We start from the raw sequence: 14,341 nt of genomic DNA on the forward strand, positions 1-14,341 counted from the left end.
TTTTTTTTTTTTGTGCGGTGCGATTTTAACACTAGAAAGTCCTATTGACATTCACGTTAAAATACAGTCGCAACATCGCAAGTGTGAAGGCACCCGAAATTGTTTTATTTGTGGGATGGGAAAAGTGCAGCCTACTACACGTTTCTGCGCCATAAAGTATGTATATAGATAATTTATTTTTTTTAACCCTTTCCAATCCAACTTGTATCCTGGTTTTCCTAGGGGGCTTACTCTTTTTCTGCTGTTATACAACAGCGCTATCTGCTGGCTAAAGCCAGTACTGCATGGGGTGACACATTGGATAGGCTGCAACAGCAGAGAGGCTGGCAATATACAGTAAGAGAACCCCCAACAATTGTCTTCCAACATCGAAGCTGTACAGCCTTAAATCATAATGTCTTTAGACATCAGACAGTGGACTGGAAAGGGTAAACATTGCAGTCAGTAGGAAACGTGTTGAAACGTTTTTTGCTCTCCAATACCTTCAAGGGAAGAAAGGGTTTAACTAAACTTAGGCCCAGGTTGATTCTGCATTCGGGAAGCACTCAGCGGATTCCATCTGTGAGCCTGGGCATTCACCCTGCATATTTCATTAAACTATATTGCAGATGACCGCGGAGACTTGCTGGCGGTCATGCGCAATGCACTTTTTAGTTTTTTGTTCGTAGTTTCTGTGCTGTCGCTTAGCGATGACTCCGGTATCCGCAGCCCATACGCAATGTTAATATGTAATTCGTATCTGCAAGTGTGAAGGAAATATCAAATGTACATGTCTTTCGATGCCTGCGTTTTACTGCAGGTTGTCCGCGCAGACGGTGATCACGGAATCTGCAATACAAATCCGGTCGTGTGAGCCTGATCTTATAGAGATAAGTAAAAACTTTAGAAATGTAGGGCTAGCTGCCAGTATTTACATTTGTTAAATGTATGCTTAAAATGGCGTATGTTCGTATACGTTTTTAATGTACGTTAAACATACATGAGAATCCTAATGTGATCAGCCCCTTATTGACCTATGGAGTGAAGCCACAGCGTCGCTGCCATTTCATATCTGCCTGATCCTATGATCCAGCTTGAAGGCCATGATGCGTATAAGACGAGCTCCTGCGCCGTCACCATGATGGATGGAGCTGCCGCCCTGCCACGTGCAACCCTCCTGTGACTGAATGTGTCCATCAAGGAGTCCTTCTCCATTGTGCTGGCTGGAACTGTAATGGCGGTCAGGAATACTTACGAGTTTCTTATTTATCAAGGGTTAACCATCCGCCCTTCAGCCCCTGGAAGCTGAGCAGAAGGAGCCCCGGGGTGGAGAGAGAAAATCTAGCACTAAATCCCTTCTCCTTGCGGCCAGCTGAGCGTTATCGTGGCCACCCGTGGCGGAGATGTGGACTGAATGCTTATCAGACAAGGGGTCTGTGACGGACGGGGTGACATTGTTTTTATAGATTACTTTATTTATTTGTCCTCCCACAATTTATTGCGCTACAGCGTTTTCTTACATGTGAGGGGTCTAGATTCCTGTCAGTCCTGGGTCTCCATGGTCGTGAATGTAATCACAGAACTGCAGTAAAAACTGACACACTAGCACTGCACTAGGAAAAAGAATATTTGCATGACCACGTCTGCAGCATTCAGGGCATGAGGAAAGCTGGGTGGCAATGGTCACACGTGTGTGTATATGATGAGACTGCACATACAAAAACATCATATTTGGCATGAATTCTCATTCATTTGCCATCTATGACAAGTAGTGAGGTCATGGGCTTGTGTTGGCTGCTAAACTTGCCCAACTGGTTTCACTGTGATTCTGCGGAACAGTAATTACCTTCTCCAGTGTTGATGATTTAACCCTCTACATTCCATTGTGCCAATGTATTTACTGGGATTGTGGAGTCAATAAGCCAAACTTATGACTTCTGTATTTTTCCACATTCCAACTCCTTCATAATTGGCTTCTGTATAACAAATTTGCTGTGGTAAAATGGTAACCTTAGGCTTTATATACTGAAGAATCAAAGTACTAACAACCACTTGTCCGTCCGTCCGTGAGTGAGTTACATGTAATGTCATTCACTATAAGTGTCGCATTGCGCCACTAGAAACACTGGTACTATAAATAATACTAATAACTAGTTTTATTCTAAAGCTTGGCTCACACGACCGTATCGTAAAAATCTCAGTGTTTTACCTGCATTAGGAATTGTGTAATGTCACATTTTTGCTCGCGTATGCCTGTGCATGAACAGCGTATTTTTTTTGCACTACGTTTTTTTTTTAAACTTTGCATGTCTCCTAGCAACATGCATAAAAAAACGCTGTGCATGCGCAATGTAATTGCATAAGCACTGCATTCTGAACACACCCATAGAAAACAATAGGTCTGTACACACATAATACGTGGTAAAATAGAACATGTGCGTTCTTTTTGACATGCGCAATATACACAATAAATATACGCCAGTGGAACAATTAAGATCTGTGTACTTTCATGGACGCCGTTCACCACGTATTATGCGCGCGTAATATGCAACACAAATACGTTCGGGTGAGTTTGGCCTACTGCTGGAATCAGTATATTTCTACTGACTACACAACAGCTGGAATTTCTGTAGTCTGCGTGCTGCAGGAGGAGACCAGCAGGAGCAAACCCCTGTCCAGTAGCTTCACCCCACACTCCAATGCTTATCCGTGTCAGTATAAACTGCAGACTATCTCCGCTAACATTATGTTTATTAGGGCTCATGCCAACGGGCATATGCATAAAATGCGTCGGGTCTCAAGCGTCGTTTTACACACTACAGCCCATATGCTCTTCCGGCAGAGAGCCAGCAGAGGCCTTGTATGGGCTGAATATGGCGTCACGGACCTGCACAGTTTTTTTAAAATTCCCTTCTTCGTTTATAGCGGGGATGCGTATCGAAATACTGCCCATACGCAATGTATTGCGTATGGGCTGTGTATCATACACAGAGAAATAGAGCATGCTGCGATTTATTTCTATAGTGCATGGAAGAACACGTAGCATGCATGCAATGCACACGTGATACGCAGTGAAAACACGGTTGTGGACATGAGCCCTAAGGCCACTCGCACACTGGCGCTAATCACTGTACAACGCTCCCATTGATTTCAATGGGGCCTCGAGACCTGCAGCGTTGTTCGCATACGCCCATGTGAATAAGCCCTAACGACAGCTTCAGACGTGTGTGCATAAAATATACATCCTCGATGCGCAGAGAATAAAGCCTATTCATGTCAATGGGTTCGTTCTCATGAAAATTGTTTTTCCACGTATTTTGTGCGTATTGCACAGCAAGGGACCCCATAGAAGTCAGGTAATTTCCCTTATATTTGGAGTATAGAATAACATAGTCAACTACATTATTCTATACCTGAAATACAGGATGAGCCATGGAGAATGAGCCCAGCACCACACACTTATGAAAGCTGTCTAAAAGAAAAGCTGTGTTGCCCATAGCAACCAATTACAGCGCAGCTTTCATTTTACCTCAGCAGTATCAGAAATGAAAGCTGCGCTGTGATTGGTTGCTATGGGCAACAAAGACAGGTTTTCTTTTAAGCAGCTTTCAGAAGAGTGTGGTGGCGGCCTACTTCTCTGTCATCCAGCGTATATAACGGAAATGATGGGAACCTTTCTAAAACAGACACCAAAGTGGTGTCCATTACACTAATGCAAGCCAATAATTCCTTTCTATTCATGAATTCGGCACAATGCGGTTTTTGGCCGCTGTGATGGAACCCCCTGATGTAATCCCACGGTTTATTAAAAAAACATTGTGGGAACGCTCCTTTATAACCTGTTTACATATAACGGTTGTTGCTCAAACGAAAGTGACTGCTTATCATTGCGTCTAACAGCGAGCGAATGACTAAGGAGATCTGTGCGCTTCTCGTCAGTCGCTCCGTTTCAGCCGGCATGAAAATCATCGTCGGTTCACTCGCTTCTCGTTATGTATGAATGCTCCCCGCTCATTGTGTAACATACAATGAATCGTTCTCAAGGATGATCTGCCTGTCAAAACAGGCTGCACGAGCGCAGACGAGTTAGCGGTGACGTCACTCGCTCGTGCGCTCATTCAATCGAGAATCGCCTTGTGTAAAAGGGCATTTCTGTTAATTGTAGGGTTAATTGTAGCTTGCGTTGCTATTGTTTCAACTTGCATGTTCATTTGAAGCCCAGCAATTGGCGGTGGTCAACATGTACGCGGTTACCGCACATCATCTGGAGCAATGGGACCCTAAAATGAGGATTGACCAAGAACAGTGACCATTGTGGATATGAATGTCTTCGCACTGGCATTGTGTGGCAGGGAGCATTCTACACATCTAAGCACTTATTCTAGTGAAGAACACTACAGTCAACCTCTCCTTGGTCTGAAATGGTAGATAACAGGGAGCAATAGCTTGTGTTCAGTGAATGAAGAGTAGATTGCCTCCAGGTGTATGACCCTTTTTAAAGATGTCCTAGTACTGACCTGTCTTCCATGACCCCTGCTCTGTCACGGAGTATTGGAGAATGCCCGGACTGTGCCGCAGCGCTTCTGTACGTTGGTATGACTGGCCGCTCAGTGTCTGCTACAAGATTTACTGCATAATTCCATATCCTACAACCGCAGCTCAAATGGGATCTTGTGGTTTGTGTGAAAGTATCTTATGTAACAGGCTGCCAACAGGGAGTCCTCCCCAGAGCCTATTCACATACAGTGCCAGCGCAGCAAGCGAACGGCTGCTCTTCTACTCAAGTCACAGCCAGAGCTGCTGTCTACCCTTTTGTCTACTGCAGTAACTGCTGACCGTGGCATTCAGAGGTGCTTTTAGGCGAAACGATTATCATTCAAAAAATCGTTCAAACGAGCGAAAGTGGACAATACTCATTTGGTCTAAACGCGAACTAACGACTGAACGATGATTGTTCGCTTTTCTCTTGTCCATTTTATGCAGGCATAAAAATCATCGTTGGCTCGTTCGCTTATCGTTCGGTTTAACCAGCGCTCGTTCAGTCGTTCTCAGTCACTTATGTGACAGCGAATGTGAAAGACTGAACAATTTCTCGTTTCAACACGCCAACGATGTATCTGCTGCATAAATTGAGCGCATGAGCTAATGATGACGTCGTTCGCTCGTTCAAGTGATAAATCAGCTCATCTAAAAGGACTCTATGGGGTTAAATGGTTGTAATCACCTTTCCGGTGTGTGTCGGCTGTCTAAGGCTACGTCCACACTGGGCGTATTCCCGCCGGAAATCCCGCAGTTTGGCCACAGCAAAAACTGTGAGATTTCCGCCGGGAGAACCGCCGCGGGAAAAACCCGCAGCGGCTTTGAAGCGGCCCGGCCTCTCGCTCTTCCGCTGCGGCCGGCGCTCCCATAGAGGAGAGCGCGGCGGAAATAAAAAAAAAATAGACATGCTGCATATTCTGAAACCGCGGCTGCGGCCGCCGTAGCCGCGGTTCCAGCCTGACTTACCGCAGCGGATTGGCCGTCCCGTGTGGACGAGATTTCTGAGAAATCTTGTCCACATGGCTGGCTAATCCCGAGATTAGCGGCCGCGGGCGGATTTGCCACGGCGAAATTCCGTGCGGAATTTCCACGGCAAATCCGCCCTGTATGAACCCAGCCTAAGGGGAACCTGTCACCAGATGCTATAGTGCTTGTCGCACGGACATCCCATGTATGTGCTCTGCATCTTTCGGGACATGGACAATAAAGTAAGGTGTGTACACCTTGCATCGCTAAGCATGCTTAGAAGACATGGCATGGGCACAATTTCAGCGGGACAAGTGCTGATGATGGGAACTGGGGAAGACGGTGGTTGAAAGGTAGGGGTGTAATAAGTCTGCTGACACAGTGACTCAGAGCGCCACTGGCACCAATCAGATGACTCGATAGACTGGGCTTCAAAGAATAAAAGTAAGAGTTTGGGGTGACTCTTGACCTGTGTTTTTAGACCAATACATGTATGTAATGCATTCATGTGAACTATGGGGGACGGCTTAATATTGAAATTTCTGGTGACTGGTTCCCTTAAAAACAGTTGCCACTCGGATACAGAGCGGGCATGGTGCTGCTCCATGCACCCCCTTGTGCTCTCTTCTGTGAAAGGGTTAAAAGGTTTGTACCAGAATTCCCTTCTATTGCCTATCCATGGAATGGCTCTTAGTCGTGCAGGGCTGGCCTCCGGTTTTCCACAAGTGGCAGTGTTTGCATCCTCTGATCAGCGGAGAGCACTTAGTCACCGTGAGCTAGGGATTAGGGTGTCAGGCCGTCCCTGTGGCCGCACCGTCCCATGTGATCAGCTTACAAAGCATTTGCCGACATGAAGGGGACGATTACAATTTAGGTCATGAGCCGAAAATGATTTTCCTTTTTGGGAGGGAATTAAAACGACAAATCCGATTCTGACTGAAAAAGTAGAAAATGAAAACCTAATGGTTTTTGCCGTCGCACTGTGCAAACCGCTGGTGTGCTAGTGTTCCCCTCCGCCACAGGCCGCCCTCCTGCTTATCACCTTCATCTGCAGGTGTGGCTGTGTGCAGTGTCAGCACTGAGCACCAGTTGTCGCCGCTGCACCTAATTCCGTGTGTCAGATGAAGAGATTACAGGGAATGGCGCACGCTTTATGTCAATATTAAAGTTTATAGGTAGTTTGTGCGGAGTTACAGGCTAGTGCTGTGCAAAGCACAAGAAATCTTCATGTAACCAGAAAATCTTTGGCCTCATTCACATGGGTGTAAATACACTTGGTATTATGCAGCACTGAATCCCCATTGATTTGTATTGGGGCAGTCAGACCTGCGTTTCTCAAATGCGTGGGAGAAAAATCTGCGTGTCCTATTTTCTCCATATTATAGATTTGAAATAGCCGATTGTAGTCAACGGGACTGCGCAAATATGCAGTGAATGTGCGTGCTACATGATTATTCAAAAATCAATAGGACCTACTTGCGAATTTTGGTGCATGTGAAAAATGCAGTTAACATGCGTGCAAAAAAACGCTACCTGGGTCACATGTGCAGGGAATTCGCAGTGTTTTGGTCTGTGCGAATGAACCCTTACCTTGTAAAGTTACATGTGCAGTCACAATTCTGGTGATTATTGGAAACGGCAACTTTTTGACACTCCCTGACCTCTCAGCTGAGCTCCTATAGTGCTGGTCAAGTTTCATTTTTTTCACACCAGACAGTTATAGAAAACCTAATGTAACGGCCCTTTTACACGGGGCGAGCTGTAGGGCTAACGATGCCGACACTTGTCCCAGTGATGCTTGCTCTGGTGCTATTACACAGGGGCGAGTATCGGCATTGCTCGTGGCACTGACAGAATGGAGGTAGAGCGGGCCGGGGAACATTCTACCCCCGACCACCTCCATTCACAGTAAGCAAATTCTCGTTCAGTCGCTGCATGCAATTTCACGGGACGATTATCATTCAGATTTCTGCAGGAGATTGGGATTCTGAACGATCGTCCCGGTAAAAGTGCCATAAAAACACTTCCCAGAATGAAAATCACATGAACAAGCAGGGAATGCTGCACAGAAGTTTAATAATTACTTGGGCAGTATATGCTCTGCATCTCTTTATCATTCCAGTATCTGAGGATAATGAGGGATAACCTGCATAGAGGACCTGGTTTACATGTATTGATCACCTTTCATCCTCTTACCTTGTTTCTCCCATACAGGCCCTTGCTGCTAATACTGCTGCTGGGTTTGCAGTGTCTGAACCACAGGTTGCGATGTTCTGCGGGAAATTAAACATGCACGTGAATGTTCAAACCGGTAAATGGGAGCCAGATCCTTCAGGAAGCAAGAGCTGCTTTCAAGCCAAGGAGGAGATCCTGCAGTACTGCCAGGAGGTGAGTGGCACCCGGGTCCTGTATATTAAAGGGGTTGTCCCGCGCCGAAACGTTTTTTTTTTTTTTATTCAATAGGCCCCCCGTTCGGCGCGAGACAAACCCAAGGGATGGGTTAAAAAAAAAAGGTTTAGTACTTACCCGAATCCCCGCGCTGCGGCGACTTCTTACTTATCTTACCAAGATGGCCACCGGGATCTTCACCCACGATGCACCGCGGGTCTTCTCCCATGGTGCACCGTGGGCTCTGTGCGGTCCATTGCCGATTCCAGCCTCTTGATTGGCTGGAATCGGCACACGTGACGGGGCGGAGCTACGAGGACCAGCTCTCCGGCACGAGCGGCCCCATTCATCAGGGAGAAGACCGGACTGCGCAAGCGCGTCTAATCGGGCGATTAGACGCTGAAATTAGACGGCACCATGGCGACGGGGACGCTAGCAACGGAACAGGTAAGTGAATAACTTCTGTATGGCTCATAATTAATGCACAATGTACATTACAAAGTGCATTAATATGGCCATACAGAAGTGTATACCCCCACTTGCTTTCGCGGGACAGCCCCTTTAAGGGCTAGTTACTGTTGAGGGTTGGGGAGGGTGGCTCGGTGCGGAGCTCACAGTTCATGGTGATTTCTTCTGCTCCTACATCCAGGTGTACCCAGACTTCCAGATCACAAATGTGGTGGAAGCCAATCAGCCGGTGAGCATCGATAACTGGTGCAAAGTGGGCAAAAAGAATTGCAAGGGACACAGCCACATCGTCCTGCCCTACAAGTGTCTGGGTAAGTGTCCTTCATATCGCAGGCATCAGATCACCTGGCACATGCTCGTACTCTTCCTGTGATTGGCCCCTTTTGGTTCAGGATTAGGAGTGCCCAGCCTACTACAGATTACCGAGAGATAGGAGTCATCGGAGGGCTGGAGAATTGCTATTTTCTCAGCAGCTGTTTTTGGAGCAATTGAAGTATTTTAGGGATTTGTTGAATAGTATATGTAATCTCCAAGATAACAGGTGTAAATTCTCCAAGGGTGAATAGACACTTTTAGGGTATATTCACACGGAATTTTCTGTGTTAATTCCGCCTCTAAAAACCGTGGCTAAATCTGCAGCTTTCTGCCACAGATCCGTACTCTGATTTAATTCTGTCAATGAGCAAAATCCTTCTATGGAATTCTGACCCTTTTCTGCACTGATTACTGCTCAGAAGTAACTTGCCACTGCTTGGCAGCAATCTGAGCAGAAATGCGTCAAAATACCGCACGTGGATTTTGCCCGATGACAGGGCTAAACCCGTGGCACAAACATTCAATTTTTAGAGGCGACATTGATGCTGAAAATTCTGCAACAAATTCCACTGTGTAAACATATTCTTAAGGCTCGTTCACATTTGCACTTATGGGTTGTGCTTTCCTGCTGTTATGGGAGCAGAAAAAGGGCACCCAATAGCCGTGTGAAGCAGTCATATCAGCAAATTGAATAGACCCAATTGGCTATAATGGGGTTTGTTCAGTTTCTGGCCGAGCCTCCAACATTTTCTGGGCTGATATGGCTCAGCATGCTGCGATATTTGTCACTGATTTCTGTTTAAAACTAGCAACAAAGGTTCTGAACAGAACCTTCAATGCTGATGTGAAGAAGCCCTTAGGGCAGGGGCGTAACTATAGGGGATGCAGGGGATGTGGTTGCACCCGGGCCCAGGATCCTTAGGGGGCCAATAAGGCCTCACTTCCCCATATAGGGAGCCCAGTACCATGAATAAAGCATTGCAGTTGGGGGCCCTGTTACTGATTTTTGCATCGGGACCAAGAAGCTTCAAGTTACTATACAACTCTGCCTTAAGGAGTTGTATAGTTGGAGAAAACAACTTTTGACTACAAGGCTCCTATAATAACATCCGCCAGGATGTGGCCTGGTATAGGATCTAATCACGTGAAACAGACTTCATGCTTATCCTTAAAGGAATTTGAGATGTCTGTTCTCACAAATCACCCTTGAACCATGTATCTAAGCTCCCCTGTGAATCACATTGCAGCGGTCAACCTATTCCTGCAGGATTTATACATCCACACTGCCCTGCGCATTATCACAATTTATGTGCGCAGAGTCTTCGCTTTGAAGCATCAAGGCTGGAGTGTTGGGGTCCATACGGATATATTATCTGCAGGTTTATGCTCCATCACTCCTATATTTTCAAAGAGGATTCAAATGTCTGGTACATGCAGCGCTGTTAGGATGGAAAACCATAGACTATTCTTAACGTGCATGAGCCGATATAACAATATTCTGGGTACTACTCCTTAGTGTGATACTGTTTTTTTACCATTATCACTACGCCTAGGTGATTAGAGCCCTAGGGAATGTGGGTCTTTTGTGTGTGGGGTTGGGTATGGTGTGTTTTTTTTTTTTTTTTTTCTTCCCTTCTGTTCTCTCTCCTCCTCTACCATGAAATGCCACCCATGTCTTAAATTATATGTGTAAAACAAAACCTAAAAAATGAATATCCTTTACTGTGGTTCAAGAGGTTAATATAATTTTGCAGAATGTGCGGGTATGGGGGACAAAACTAAAAGCTTTAAAATTGTTGAATAGAGGAAAAAAGCAGCAATCTATTGTTTGTCTATTAGAAACACATTTGACAAAAGATACTGTACACTTGTCACCATTCTGTATGAGCACATTGTTTTCATTCTGTGTTCTTGAGTTATTTGCATGGAGTAAGTGTAGTGATTCATAAAAATATCTTTTAAATGTGAGTCATCTTTTATAGACTATGGGGAGATTTGTTTGTCTTAAATGTCTTATTGCACAAAAGATTTTTTTTTCATTTAGTGGAAATCCACCCTTCCGTATATTAAGCAGGTGATGGAATTTGCATCTATGTTCCCTGCTGTTCCTACATTAATCGTGGGTGATTTTTAATAATTGTCTGGATCCCTGTTTTGGATAGATTTAATAAAGGCCCTATAGGCACTTCTCTTTCTCCAACTGCCATTGCACGCTGGTTTATGTGATCTGTGGAGGTTGAGAAATCCAGAAGTTCAACAATACTCTTGTTGTTCCAGTTCACATAATACACATTTTCTAGAATAAATCTCTTGATGAGTACTCTATCTCAACTATGTCGTTGATTTTGAATGGTGGGGGATTTGGTTTGGATGAAGCTTGGAGGTTTAAACCCATTTTGGTTGAACCTGCTTGATAGTAATGCTAGAACAGAGGAGGCTCTATTTGAAAATTTTGACATTAATATTGGCTCTTCCTCAATGTCCTGCAGTGTGGGATGCTATGAAGGCATTTATATGTGGTCATTTATATATAGAAGATTAGCCTACATAAGCCTAAATCTTGGGATATCATTAGGGCCCTTCAGCGACAAGCTTTAGATGCAGAGCAAGCGTAAAATATATTCTCCCACTAATCAGGCGGAAATTAATTGGACAGAGGCGCACAGCCTCATGTGAATTATTTTAGAGGTGTTACAAAAAAATAAGTGTCATTTTATGAAGCGATAGATCTTTGAGGAAGAGGAAGCAGGGGGTCATTTTTTGACTGCTATAATTAAGGTATAGGAATCCTCTTATGCATTTTTGGGAAGGTCTGATAAATCTTTGGTTATAAAAGAAGATGGAATTTTGAAGACCTTCTTTTTTTTTTTTTTTTTTTTAAAACCTGTGTTCTTCTAAGTTAAGTGTGGATTGTGAAGATCTTTATGAATATTTTGCCAAGGATTTGTCTTTCCTTTTCCTACCCTTTAATGTCTTTGACCACTGATGTTAAAATCATGGTGAAGATACTCGTGAATAGATTACTTTTAATAATGACTCATTTATTACATGAGGATCAGCCTGGCTTTATGTGTTGGAGAGGGAAATAAGGCAGGGGAGTCCCATCTTCTCTTTGCCTTGGCTATCGAGCCACTGGCTGGTTTGATAAGGCAATTGCCCGATTTTAATTGCAGTATGAAGAAATTTTAGGAATGTATCTCACTGTAACATACGTAGTTCCAAATAGTAAAGGAATTCAAATATTTGGGAGTTGTGGTATCTTCTAAGCCTCATGACTATATTTCTGCCAATTTGCTTCCATTGGCACGAAAGTTTGAGGATGGAGTCAAGGTTTGAAATAGTCTCCCATTGTTGATAATTGGCAGAGGAAATCTTATTAAAATGTTTTTGATGCCACAGCTCCTTTTTTTTATTTTTCAAAACTCTCCAGTTTGGATTCCATCCTGATAGTTTTTCACACTCCATATGATATTTCGGAGTTTATTATGCGATATGAACTCTGCTAGAATTAAATTGGAGACCCTTCAAAGGGATAAACGGTCTGGAGGGTTGGCAGTTCCAAATGTTTGGATATATTTTCTGACATCTTAATTACAACAGTTGAAGGGATAGGAAGAAAATGATGTTAAAGGGTTGAATGGTTGATTGGTTTCTAAAATGACAGGTTTTGCCCCCCTATAACAGAGTGTGAGAGAGAGATGAAAGTGAAAAAAAGGGGTCAATATCCATCAATTATTGTAATATTTTAATTATGGAATAAATGTAAATAGATTTTACAACTAACTCTAAATTGCAAGAGTTTAAGTTGGAGGACTTTTCACCATGGGGGAAGAGGTGAATAATCTTTTTGAAACGGGTACGTTCTGGGGGCTTTTATTTTTAAAATATTTATTTTTTATTATGGTTTTGAACAATTTAGAGCGCGCTATGATATTCCCAAAAGTTATATTTTCCAGCTCCTTCATTTACGACATGCATTTGCTGTTTGGGCCCGGTCGGTATCTGTGCTTATGGTTCAACACCTTTGGTGACTTTTCTTGGGTCTTCTGGAGCTCTGAAGGGTGTAATATCTTATTTATATAGACAGATGCTTTCATATTATTTACAGCAATTCCTAATAAAGGTGGAAGAAAACTGGGGAAAAGATTTAGGCCGTATTAGCGAAGATAAATGGTCCGTAGTATTGTGTGTGATTCCAATAACATCTCTGTCTGAAAGTCAACGAGTATCGCCAAAGTATTTAGTGCTTAGAGTTTATCCTATTCCATTAAAGTTGTTTAACATGGGTATTAGATAAAATGCAGACTGTCCGAAATGTTACATGAATGGTGGAGATTTAATGCATATGGTCTGCGATTGTGTGAGGGAGATTGATTGGTTTCAATGTAGTTATGATTGTTTGGGTGGGTTAATATGTTTTATATATATTATGCTTATGCATGTATACATATGTAGAAAATAAGGGGTAATTGTATTCAAAAATATAACTACAATAACAATGATCTGATTTAAAAAAAAAAATCTATATTTTGTCTTAAATATTCTGTCTTAAAGATATGATGTAGTAGAATAACATAAAGTGGTGCAGCATTACATTATATAATTATCATATTTACAGGAAATGGATGCAGTTCTTCTGTTAAAATCCTTGAATCCCAGAGCATATAAATCTTTGATGATAAAAAGTAAATTTTATTCAGCAGTTTTTTATGTAAATTTGTCTGAGAAAACTAGGTGACATCCATGTGGCCAGTGTCAGTTTCCATGTTTATCAGCTTTACTTTCACTCCTTAAAAAAAGTGAATCGACAGAAAGTAGTGGAAAATGGCTTAATTTGGGACTTTGGGAAAGCTGAGTTGCATTGCCTGTCACTGGTTGATGCCCAACTTCCCGTGTGGTAGCCAATCTTTGTCTACATGGGGTTGTTACAACTTCCATTGAACTGCAGATCTTCCATCTTGGCTCATTGATGTCTCTTCTCCTTTCAGTTGGTGACTTTGTCAGCGATGTTCTCCTGGTTCCTGAGAAATGCAAGTTCTTTCATAAGGAGCGGATGGATGTGTGTGAAAGCCACCAGCACTGGCAGAATGTTGCCCGGGAGGTAAACACCTGCCCCAGATGGGGCAACAGACTTGATAACTTGCTAGTGACAGACTTCTGTATATACATTGGGGAGAATTTACAGCTAGTGGTACACTATAATTGTGGTATAAAGTTGCACATTACTGCGGGCACTGCAGTTTTTTTTTATGCCTATATCGCCACACTTGCAAAGGGGCAATAAAAGTGGGCAGGGCTTATCAGAAGGTACATGTCCGGCACATTTACTAAAAATTTTTACTACAAATTGGCACAAATCTATGCCAGTTAATACTTGGTGTAGATTTGCATTTCTGGTGCACAGACCTCAAAGAACACGCCAGACACAAGGTATATGCACCACTTAATACATTTTGGTGCATCTTTTGATTCACTGCTGCTAAAGACTTGTATAAGATCACCATATGTCTTTGGGAAATATGGCCCCTTGTATTTGAATTTTTAACAATTTTCACAATCTCTGCAAATGGGCACATTTGTGGTTCACCTCGAATGTCTGAAACCGCAAGTTGATCCTGTCCCACTTGCACGGATATACCACGGTAAGCCGTGCATTGAGGCTCTCTCGGATTGTATTGTACAGGTG

At 43.4% G+C, this 14,341-nt stretch overlaps 1 protein-coding gene across 7 annotated transcripts in view; it reads left to right on the forward strand.

The window, feature by feature from the left end:
• Positions 1 to 14,341, forward strand: part of APLP2 (amyloid beta precursor like protein 2) — a 62,648-nt gene that overhangs the window by 25,794 nt on the left and 22,513 nt on the right. For all 7 annotated transcript variants that reach the window (XM_066607936.1, XM_066607938.1, XM_066607937.1 and 4 more), the window contains exons 2-4: positions 7,699 to 7,872; positions 8,522 to 8,651; positions 13,644 to 13,756. In XM_066607936.1, the coding sequence (XP_066464033.1) occupies positions 7,699 to 7,872; positions 8,522 to 8,651; positions 13,644 to 13,756 (417 nt within the window). The remainder of the gene's footprint in view (positions 1 to 7,698; positions 7,873 to 8,521; positions 8,652 to 13,643; positions 13,757 to 14,341) is intronic.

Source organism: Eleutherodactylus coqui, chromosome 6 (genome assembly GCF_035609145.1).
Source record: "Eleutherodactylus coqui strain aEleCoq1 chromosome 6, aEleCoq1.hap1, whole genome shotgun sequence".
NCBI lineage: Eukaryota > Metazoa > Chordata > Amphibia > Anura > Eleutherodactylidae > Eleutherodactylus > Eleutherodactylus coqui.